General features: G+C 41.7%; 1 protein-coding gene across 1 annotated transcript in view; it reads left to right on the forward strand.

Moving 5' to 3' along the window:
• The window catches only part of CFAP61 (cilia and flagella associated protein 61), a 248,954-nt gene that overhangs the window by 138,422 nt on the left and 98,370 nt on the right, over window positions 1-12,162 (forward strand). Inside the window, exons 19-20 of the mRNA XM_080683048.1 lie at window positions 958-1,056; window positions 6,391-6,559. Coding sequence (XP_080539174.1) covers window positions 958-1,056; window positions 6,391-6,559 — 268 coding nt within the window. The remainder of the gene's footprint in view (window positions 1-957; window positions 1,057-6,390; window positions 6,560-12,162) is intronic.

Raw genomic sequence — 12,162 nt, forward strand, 5'->3', positions numbered from 1 at the left:
AACTAAGTGGTGTCTGTCGTTGCAGTGCAGCTTTGTGCGGTTTCTGTAATTAGCCACTCCGGTGCCATCTTCATTCTTTCATTCTAATGGCCAGTTCTGTTCGAAGGTTTGTGCCAAAAGAGATGCTGGGCCCAAAGACAATTCAACAATTGGATGACACATGAAATGAGGTTAAATTGAATTACAGTGCCCCTTGAACAACACAGGTATGAACTGTGCAGATCCACTTAGATGTGGATTTTTTTTTCAGTAAACACAGTAAAGGTATTTCTCTTCCTTGTTTTTCTTAATATCTTCTTTTCTCAGCTTACTTCATTATAATAATACTAGAGGCCTGATGCACGAAATTCATGCAAGAGTAGGCCTTCCTTCCCCCGGCTGCCGGCACCAGCTTCCCTCTGTGGCACCCGGGACCCAGGCTTCCCTCGCAGCCCCGGCTTCATCTGGAAGGACGTCTGGTCTAATTAGCGTATTACGCTTTTATTATTATAGACAGTATGTAATACATATAACATACAAAATACGTGTTAATCGACTGTTTTACGATATCGGTAATAGGTGTTAGTAGTTGAGTTTGGGGAGCATCTAAGTTACACATGGGCCGAAACCGGTTTGGCTCAGTGGATAGAGCGTCGGCCTGCGGACTGAAGGGTCCCGGGTTCGATTCCGGTCAAGGGCATGTACCTTGGTTGTGGGCACATCCCCAGTGGGTGGTGTGCAGGAGGCAGCTGATCGATGTTTCTTTCTCATCGATGTTTCTGGCTCTCTATCCCTCTCCCTTCCTCTCTGTAAAATATCAATAAAATATATATTTTTTTAAAAAATAAGTTACACATGGATTTTTTACTTCATGAGGAGTTGGTACCCTAACCCACACATTGTTCAAGGGTCAACTGTAGAATAAACTTTCACCGAATCGTGCTTTACCTCTTTTTTTGTTTTTTTCTTTCTCCCTAGCTCTCACCTGAAGTTCAGTAACCTCACGCTAATTTCTACCCATGGACTCCCTGGGAAAAAACTTCTGGGCACGGAACAAAGGAAGTTTTTAGCAAGCGAGTATGAATTCTATTTGCTTTTTCCTTCCTAAATGTCCTAATGTTTAAGCTGTCATTTCTATGCTAAATGGATTTCAGATTGGAAAGAGGCAAGTGGTGGGCTTTTCTCCTGAAGTTCGGATGTCACTTAGGAGACACGGGTATGAACCTGCTGACGAGTGGATGGCAGGGCTGGACTGCCCTTTCCTATTTGTGGGAAGACCTGTGCCCTCTTCCACACAATGGATGGAGCTCCTGACCCAGCCACCGTCTGCAGTGGGGTTCTGAGCGGCTGGCACCATAGAGCAGGAGAGCTGGGCGACTGTAGTTGCATCAGACCAGGCAATGCCCCCACGGTTCAGCTTTGGAAGATAAGGGGCAGGCACCTGCCTGGGGGGTGGATCTCACACCCACCCAGGTCATTCCTAATCCGGGCTGACCAGGCAAGACCTTCCAGGCCAGTCTAGGCAAACTTTGCTGATTTCACCCTGGTAGAATCCCATTTCATTATCACACAGCTTCCAATAATTTTAATTTCCTGCAGCAAAACATGGGTACAAGAATGATTAGGCCCCCTGTCTCTAGAAACAGTGCTCACATTTTTTTAATGAAGAGGAAGGAAATTGTTCCCTCTCATGGTATTCATTTTAGAATCCATGGCAAAGAGATCCTCTTTCCTCTGTGAAAAAGGCTTACTTTGCCTTTAAACAGTGAGGCAGACAGTGAGAAAACCTGCAGCTTTCCTGTTAGCAGAACCAGGCTCATTCTGACCTAATACATTTATCAGACCATGAACTTTTTTTTTTTTTTAAGAACATCATTAGGATGTGGTTTAAAAAAAGAAAAGAAAAAGAAAAATCATGGGTTTTGAGCCAGGTGGATTCAGATTCAGATCCTGTCCCTACCACAAAAGGATTTTCATTCCCTGGACTTCAGTTTTGTTTGTGTTTTTTTGTTTTGTTTTGTTTTGTTTTCTGTGAAAAGTGTATGATAAGCCAACCTTGCGGGACTTTTTGTTAAAATTAGTATAACAGTAAGTTCTGACAAAAAGTAGAGGGTCAGTACATATATATCCCCTCCCCTCATTGCCCTCTTTCTAACTTACACGCTTCCCAGGAAATGCTGGTGTTATTGATAAATGTCTCCCAAGCAGTTTAGCTCAGTCAGCGTGACACCTCCCTGGTAGGTGTGCTGTGGGAAAGAACTAGGAATGACTTCCTGGTGAGCTAGCATGTGGGATCTGCATGTGGCTGGGTGGGAAGTCTCCCAGGGCCCCTGGTTTGCTTGCCTCTCTTCATTCTCAGCACAGCAGCCAAAACGATGCTGCACAAATGTGAGTCAGACCACGTCAACCCCCAAACTGCCCCATGTGGTGGCTCCTAGCCACATGTGGCTGTTTAGGTTTAAATTGATTAGAGTTAAGGTTTTTAAAGTGATAACATACAAAAAAAGAGGGAGTAGGCTAGTCTTGGTGGAAAGTCTTATTAGGAGTTTGCTTTTAGATATAAATCTTGATTTTAATGGCATTATCATACTCCATTTTATCTTTAAAAAATGAATATTATGGAATCCACAAAACTATCAAAAAGGTTTTAAAACTTATTTAAAATAAAAAATAAGGCATCTGTCATAAAATACGTGGTTGATGCGTCAGTAATGACAACACTTTCATTGGTTACAGAATAATTATTTTTTAATGATGCCAGAAACATTTCTATATTGTGGGGTTTTTAGGTGATTCTGCTGTTAAAATGTTCGTAAATTTCTCAAATTAAAAAAAAAGCTTATTTTTAAATAAAAAAATAAATTGATTAGACTTAAATGATATTTAAAATTCGGCTTCTCAATTAAGCCAGCCATATTGCAAGGGCTCAAATAGCCACAGGTGGCTCATAGCTGCCATGTCAGACAGCTATAGACCCTTCCCATCATCACAGAAAGTCCTGGAATGCTCCAACCTAAAACCTACCCCTGTTCACTTATTTCTTTGACCTCATCTTCTACCATTGTTGCCAATGTTCTTTCTACTCTAACCACACCAGCCTCCTCAGTATTCCTGAAACACAGCACGCAGGTCCCCACCATGAGGCTTTGCTTTTCTCTCTCTAAGTCTTTGCTTAAATGTCAACTTCTCGCCGAGACCTCCCCTGACCACCCATTCATCTGCAACCAACCCTCCATCCTCCTTACTCTGCTCCATTCCTTCTTGCTACTGAAATCCTTCTAAATATTATATAATTTGCCTTTTAAAATTACGTTTTTTTCTTCATATTCTGGATCCTTCAACTGCAATGTAAACGCCACAAGGGCAGGGATCTTTTGCCTCTGCTCACTGATGTGACCCCAGCATTTGGACAGTGCTTGGCACAGAGCAGGTGCTCAATGACTAATGTTGAAAAGATGAAGGTTACCTCCAAAAGTACCTGTGAAAGTCATCGTAATCAGGTTGTGGGTAGAAACTAAATAACACAGCTCGGTGCCTCTGAATGGGTAATTGCATGTCATCATTCTAGAAACTACACATTGAAACATAAAGAGGATGTTGCCTTTCAAATGGCCCTCATATTCCAATAAAGGAAATTATTTTTGGTCATGGAGTTTAAAAAATAACAAGTGCATTGACATTCCTAAATTTAATAATTTCAATTCCTCATTTTAAATACGAATTCTAAACTCTGCCCTAACCAATGTTGTGATTTATTTTTGTTGTTACTATATTTTTCATAAGCCAGTTTTTGTCTTCGCTCTCCGGCCCTGTCCAGCGTCTGATAGAGGCACTAATGACATGCCAGGGATGTAGCAGAAGGGCAGGCAGTGGGAGGAGAGGGAAAGCGGAAACAGGAGAAATCCACTAATCGGACAGTCAGCCCTGAGTAACAACGTTCATTGTGATGCTCCTCCTCCTGAGAGTCCTGATAAATCCTTTATGAAAACCTGCGAGGCTCTCTCCAATTCTGAAGGGTTCTGACTCCACGGAGTGCAGGTCTCCACCGGACCTATACTGGCTCCCCTGGGGCTTGATTCTAGTTTTGCATCTGGAGCGTTGGGCTAAGTCTCCTGACACCAGCTGTGGGGCCTCTGCAACTCTGAACAAGTGGGCCGCTTGTCACAATGTCCCTTCCAACAATTTTTCCATCCTGCATTTCTGCTTTTTTTACTTATTACCTGTCTCCAGAACGTTCTATGAAGACAGCCTTTCACATTCTTTTCAAGTCAGGGTCAAGTTCACTTGAGAAACATTAAGTTTCGTTGATGTTCCTTCTTTGGTTCCTTCTCCCTTTTCCAGAGGACCCTAATGGAGGTATTTCTCTTGTCCTCAGGCCATGAGCCTGTCCCTGCCATGTTAGAAGCAATGCTCATTCACTCTGCTTAGGAAATAATTTTGGGGAAATATCACTTATAATTTCCAATGTTTAGTTTCACCTACCTGATGAGTAAATTAAAGGAGGTCCAGAGTGGATAGGGATATCCAGAACAGATGGTCATCACCTGCACAGTGACGTTCTAAACTGAAAAAAGCCATGGTAACAGACTATAAAAGCAGCACCCCACATTCTTCAATGCTTTCTGCGGCTCCTAAAACTCATTTCCCACCGGATGGAGCTTCACATGTGAACTCTGAAATCTGCGTGCTGACATTTTCACACTATCGTCCTACGGTCGTTAAAAATAACATGTCCTAGACTTCCCCAAATTTCCCCTGAGAGCTTTATCTTTGAGCAGATCCTCATAAGACTAATCCCTATGCACTATGTTTAATTTTTCCTCATCTTAGGTGGCTGACAGGGCTGTTCCTGTTATGAAGAGACTGTGATGCAAATAAAAGCAATCCTTTGTGGATCTCTCATGAATGTACAAAATCAATGAGGTTTCTTGTTTTCCTGTGAAGCCACCAAATTGTTTTGTGTTTTTTTTTTTAAGAATTTCATCTCACTCTCTATTATTTTCCTGTGACAGGCCAGCCCCCAATTTTCTTTTCTTATTAAGAAGAAATTTTCTTGTTTTTAAGTGTTGTTTCATGGAGAGACACAAAGCCCAGTGCTCTCTTCTCTTTCATGGGTGCCAGAACGGGGCCTAATGTGCATCCATTACGAGAATTCTTTTTGTGTATTGAGAGCAGACTCCTGAGTGGATCAAAAAGAAAAAATGTTCTTCCATTATCACTTTAGTCCTGTTTGCCTCCAAGGAGAGTAAACAGGATTATGTATCATTAATATTATTTAGAATAATACCCCTCACATATGCATCCCACTTGATAAAACAGCATCTCTTACATTCTCACATGCATCCCTTACAATGGTCGAGGCATGCGGGGAGGAAAATTATCCCAGGTTGAGAGGTGAGGAAGCTGAAGTGTCGAAAGGGGAGGCAGAGTCTCAGGGTCCAGTCTCCCTGGTGACACAGACCTTGGCACAGTGAAGCCTAGATTTAAATGAAACACTTACTATTCTGCCACCCTGCCCTCTTGTTATGGTATCAGAACAAGGTCACTAAGAGTGTCACGTGTAGGAGGTCACACCTTCCAGAAAGTTCTGTAACAACCCTCACAAAACTTTTTTTAAAAAAACCAACACCAACAAGAAAGCCACTTCTCTCACATTATGGTAGAACACTCAAACTCAGATGAAACCCAGACAAGAAAACCCAAGCACCCTGGACCTGCTGCTTGCAGAAGCACCAGTTCCCCTTAAGTCACCATTGCCCTGCACAGTGGATGGATCCCGAAAGTCTCCAGGGACTGGACTTGCTTCTAACATAATTCCCTAATTGACATCTTCTCTAAAGAAAACGTGCTTTGTTGTTTGGGCTCAAATCCATACACTCATTCAAAGAATGAGAAATCTATTGAAAAGCACTAGCAAATAGGCAGGGTTCTCGATATTCAGGCCCTTGACCCATGCCTTGGGGAATCTTGTGCAATGTCACTTTCTTCTTCCTCATCCCCTTTCGGTCCTTTGTCACTAGGACAAGTCAACAGCCAAAGTAAGTTTGTATTCACCATGAAATAGAAGCAGAAGGATATATATTAATGATTTCACACACACACACACACACACACACACACACACACACACACACACTCCCTATTGTGGACTGGCCAACATTAAGCAGAACAATTTAGCTTTAATGGAAAGATGTCATTGTGTGACTGTCTTATAACAAAAAATCTCCTACTGTGTAGCCTTGGTCCTGGTAAACCCACAGCAAGAGCACAGACTCAGCCCCACCGGGAGGAACGGGGGAGGGGGGGTGGGGCGGGGGGGGGGGGTGGGGAGACCGGAACAGCTCGCCAGATGTCTAATTAATGCCCCCTGTCAGCTGCTCAAATGTCATTGACGGAGCGCCTCTCTCGCAGCCAGAGTTTTAATGATAAAGATCACGCATTGATGTCCCTGTGCTCCTGGGTCAACGTGGTGGTTGGTAGGATGACGGCCATAGACCGAGCAGCCAAGCACGTGGTGGTTTCCCAGGAAGATATCGTGCTCTATGACCACCTCATCCTCTGCACCGGGCAGCAGTACCAGGTGAGGCCGCGCGTGGCTGGCTGGGTGGTTAGTGTGTGCCAGGCGCAGGCACTCGGGGTGAAGAGTGCGCCTTCTCGCCCGGCAGCTGCCACTCTGTATTCATGAAAGCGTCCTCCAAAGCTCACGCACGCGGCCAAAATTGTGTCCGAAACCCTCACGGAAACCCATTCCAAGAAAAGCATTCGGCTCAGGGATGAAAATGACAGCAGGTCGGGGAAATGTCATTCTTGACGCTGTTGTCCAGAAGCCTGACACTTGCCGCTCACCAGAGCAGCATCCAGACACAGCCCCCACCCCGTGCACTTGTGGAAATTAACTTCTGCCTCAAGAGGCCGACATTTGGCGGTGGTGATGGGCTCACGCAGAAGTGTTTCAGACACTCAAACCTCCTGTCAACCTTTGCTTTCTGTTGTCTCTCCGTTATGAACCTAGGAAATGTGACTGATTGATTACCCCGTGACCGTGCTGTCCATTTTTTTATGAAATTCTCAAACCTCCTTTGAGGAAAGCATTGCTGGATACAACTGAAGCCGTTTAATGTCTTGGGGAAGCAAATGTTAACATTCTCACTTTGCCACCCACATTAGCATTTCATGTGGCCCACAAACTAGGGCATCTCTTTCATCAAAAGAGATTTATTTTGTAAATCTATTTTCATTACATTTCTCCCAGAGACCTGGATAGGCCTCCCTTTGGTGGGTTTGTTCCCGAGGAGTACGAAGTAACCTGTCCCCACCCCAGGCACCGCCATATTCATGTCTTAGGCCATCTTGTGAATGGTCCTGGATTCGTGGGCAGGAGGGTAAGGGGTGGGGGGTAAGGGAGAAGAGGGTGCAGGTTTTCTTTCATAGCCAAGCCAAGGAGAAGCAGCGTGTCGGGGGTGGGGGGGAGACAGGACAGCTGAGCAACTGAGTGGCACTTAACCTGCAGTTCTAAGCCTTGCCTACACACTGAGATCGCCTGGAGCACTTTTGAAATACACTCGTGCCTGCTCCCAAGCCCAGAAGTGCTGTTTTAATTATTCTGGGGTGGAGACTCGGGACTCAACCATCAGTATTTTTTTTTAAAGCTCCCAGATGAGTCTAAGTCCAGGCGAAGAACCACTAACTTGAACTTTCTCAGCCTAGAATCTCTCATCTGTACCTTAAAGGAGCACTTCTCCAAGTGTAGTGTGTACATCTATACCTAGCCTTGTACATCTCATTCAAATGCAGATTCTGAGTGGGAAGGGGGTTGGGGCAACTGAGACATGCAGTTCTAACCAGCTTCCAGGTGAAGCTAGTGACTAGACCACATTCTGAGCCTCTGAGTAATTTTCTTTTCTTTTGTCTCCTTCTTTTCTTTTTTTCCTAGTTAAAGGATAAAAATAAACTTGAGGAATGCCTTGTTTTGGCACTTAAGTATTCTTCTTTTTAAAGCATTATACCAGAAAAAAGCACCATACACCCCTTTAGCTTGCCCCCCTTCACCTGCTCCACTGAGTTCCAGCTGCTGCCTGCAATTGCAGACTTTGGAAAATATGAGTGGCAGACTCGGGCATCTGCCCATGTGTGTCCAGCTGCCCCTACAGCTTTAGCTGTGGCACATTAAGCTCTTGCCCTTTTTACAACAGGAAAAATGAATTGAAGAGTGATAAAAGGGGTTCCAATTTAATTTTTCTAGGACATAAAAATTAAAGGTACATAGAGTGATAAAAAAAAAAAAAAGCAGCTGAGTTCCCTTGGAGGTGGGGGAAGTCCAGTTGTTACTTCTTTTCTAATTTCCTTCTCCAACTTTCTCATGGTTTTGTCCCAATTTCATAATTTACAAAAAACAAACAAACCCACACACAACAAAAACCAAAAAGGTGAAAATAAAGCAGAAACCCAAAACAAGAGGATTATCTTAATAAAATATAATTATAAGTCTTAACCTCAAATCAGACCTTTAAATGGCACCTATCATTCTAAAATAGTATGTAGTATTTTGATATCAAATGCATATCACTTAATCTTGTTACCAGATAACCCATGCACAAGATAAAACATTATTAAATTGTATTGCAGGGTTGCATGTGAGGAAGGCTGTTCTCTACTTCCAAGCCAGGGGCAACCACTCTGAGGCATTTTTATTGTTAGTTCTTCAATGCCTTTACCCCTGAACTCCATAATAATGAACTTGTAGAAGTTTTTTCCTTTTTTTTTCACACTCTTTTTTTTATTAAGGTATTATATGTGTACATATCTTACCATTGCCCCCCCCCACCCCACTCCCATACATGCCCTCACCCCTCAATGTTTTGCATCCGTTGGTTATTCTTATATGCATGCATGTAAGTCCTTCGGTTGATCTCTTATTTCCCCCACCTCTCACTAACCTTCCTGCTGTAATTTGACAGTCTGTTTGATGCTTTACTGCCTCTGTATCTATCTTTTTGTGCATCAGTTTATAATGTTTTTTATTATCCACAAATGAGTGAGATCATGTGTTATTTTTCTTTCATTGACTGGCTTATTTCACTTAGCATAATGTTCTCTAATTCCATCCAGGTTGCTACAAATGGTAAGAATTCCTTCTTTTTTATGGCAGCATAGTATTCCATTGTGTAGATGTACCATAGTTTTCTGATCCAGTCATCTACTGACGGGCACCTAGGCTGTTTCCAAATCTTAGCTATTGTAAATTGTGCTGCTATGAACATAGGGGTGCATATATCCTGATTGGTGTTTCTAGTTTCATAGGATATATTCCTAGGAGTGGGATTACTGGGTCAAATGGGAGTTCCACTTTCAGCTTTTTGAGGAAACTCCATACTGTTCTCCACAGTGGCTGCACCAGTCTGCATTCCCACCAGCAGTGCACGAGGGTTCCTTTTTCTCCGCATCCTCGCCAACACTTGTTGTTTGTTGATTTGTTGATGATAGCCATTCTGACAGGTGTGAGATGGTATCGCATTGTTGTTTTGATTTGCATCTCTTGGATAATTAGTGACTTTGAGCATGTTTTCATGTGTCTCTTGGCCTTCCTTCTGTCTTTCGAAAAGATTCTATTTAGGTCCATTGCCCATTTTTTTATTGGATCATTTCTCTTCCTTTTATTAAGTTGTATAAGCTGCCTATAGATGTTGGAGATTAAACCTTTATCAGTGATAACATTTGCAAATATGTTCTCCCATACAGTGGGGTTTCTTGTTGTTTTGTTGATGTTTTCTTTTGCTGTGCAAAAGCTTTTTATTTTGATGTAGTCCCATTTGTTTATTTTCTCTTTGGCTTCCATTGCCCTAGGGGCAGTATCAGTGAAGAAGTTCTTTCGGCATATGTCTGAGATTTTGCTGCCTGTGGATTCCTCTAGTATTTTTATGGTTTCCCATTTTATGTTTAAGTCCTGTATCCATTTTGAGTTTATTTTTGTGTATGGTGTAAGTTGGTGATCTAGTTTCATTTTTTTGCATGTATCTGTCCAATTTTCCCAACACCATTTATTGAAGAGACTATCTTGACTCCGTTGTATGTTCATGCCTCCTTTGTCAAATATTAATTGCGCATAGTGGTTTGGGTCAATATCTGGATTCTCTATTCTATTCCATTGGTCTATATGTCTGTTCTTGTGCCAGTACCAGGCTGTTTTGAGAACAGTGGCTTTGTAATACAGCTTGAAATCTGGTATTGAGATCCCTTCTACTTTATTCTTCTTTCTCAGGATTGCTGTGGCTATTTGGGGTCTTTTTTTAGTCCAGATGAATTTTTGGAGAGTTCTTTCTAGGTCTGTGAAATATGCAATTGGTATTTTAATGGGGAGTGCATTGAATCTATAGATTGCTTTGGGTAGTATGGACATTTTAATGATGTTGATTCTCCCAATCCATGAACATGGTACGTTCTTACATCTGTTTATGTCTTCCTCTATCTCTTTTTTCAGTGTTCTGTAGTTTTCTGTGTATTGGTCTTTTACCTCCTTGGTTAAGTTTATTCCTAAGTATCTTAATTTTTTGGTGCGATGGTAAATGGGATTGCTTTTTTAGTCTCTCTTTCTGTAAGTTCACTATTGGTGTATAGAAATGCCATAGATTTCTTGGCGTTAATTTTGTATCCTGCTACATTGCCAAATTCATTTATTAAGTCTGTTAGTTTTTTGATGGAGTCTTTTGGGTTTTTTATGTACAATATCATGTCATCTGCAAATAAGGACAGCTTTACTTCTTCTTTTCCAATTTGGATGCCTTTTATTTCTTCTTCTTGTCTAATTGCAATGGCTAATACTTCCAGTACTATGTCAAACAGGAGTGGTGAGAGTGGGCATCCCTGTCTTGTTCCTGTTCTTAGGGGAAATGGTTTTAGTTTTTGTCCACTGAGTATGATGTTAGCTGTGGGTTTATCATATATAGCTTTTATTATGTTGAGATGTGATCCTTCTATTCCCACCTTGTTGAGAGTTTTTATCAAGAAAGGGTGTTGGATTTTGTCAAATACTTTTTCTGCATCAATTGATATGACTATGTGATTTTTATCTGTCAATTTGTTTATGTGATGTATCACGTTAATTGATTTGCGGATATTGTACCATCCTTGCATTCCTGGGATAAATCCTACTTGGTCATGGTGTATGATCTTTCTGATTTACTGCTGGATCCGATTTGCTAGAATTTTGTTGAGGATTTTGGCATCTACGTTCATGAGGGATATTGGCCTGTAATTCTCTTTCATTGTGTTGTCTTTATCTGGTTTTGGTATTAGGGTGATGCTGGCTTCATAGAATGAGCTTGAAAGTGTTCCTTCCTCTTGAATTTTTTGGAATAGTATGAGGAGGATAGGTTTTAGTTCTTCCTTGAATGTTTGGTAAAACTCTCCTGTGAAGCCGTCTGGCCCCGGGCTTTTGTTTGCCAGAAGCTTTTTGATGACTGCTTCAATTTCTTCCATAGTTACTGGCATATTGAGCTGTTTATATTCTTCCTGATTGAGTTTTGGAAGGTTATATTTTTCTAGGAATATGTCCATTTCCTCCAGGTTGTCCAGTTTGTTGGAATAGAGTTGTTTGTAGTATTTTTTAACAATCATTTGTATTTCGGCGGGATCTGTTGTTATTTCACCTCTTTCATTTCTGATTTTGTTTATTTGGGTCCTCTCTCTTTGCTTCTTGGTGAGCCTGGCTAGAGGTTCATCAATCTTGTTTCTCCTTTCAAAGAACCAGCTCTTGGTTTTGTTGATCTTTTGTATTGTTTCTTTGGTCTCTATGTCGTTTATCTCAGCTCTGATCTTTATTATTTCCTTCCTTCTGCTTACACTGGGCTTTTCTTGTTGCTCCTTTTTTAACTCTTTGAGTTGTTGGGTTAGGTAATTTATTACCATTGTTTCTTGTTTTTTGCAGTATGCTTGTAGAGCTATGAACTTCCCTCTCAAGACTGCTTTTGCTGTGTCCCATAGATTTTGGATTGTTGTGTTTTCATTGTCATTTGTTGCCATGATGTTTTTTATTTCTTCCTTGATCTCTCTGGTAACCCAGTCATTGTTTAATAGCATGCTGTTTAGTCTCCATGTGTTTGATTTTTTTGGATTGTTTTTATTGTAGTTGATTTCCAGTTTTATGCCACTGTGGTCTGAGAAGATGCTTGATATGATTTCTATCTT

This window comes from Plecotus auritus (assembly GCF_963455305.1).
Source record: "Plecotus auritus genome assembly, chromosome: 8".
Lineage (NCBI taxonomy): Eukaryota > Metazoa > Chordata > Mammalia > Chiroptera > Vespertilionidae > Plecotus > Plecotus auritus.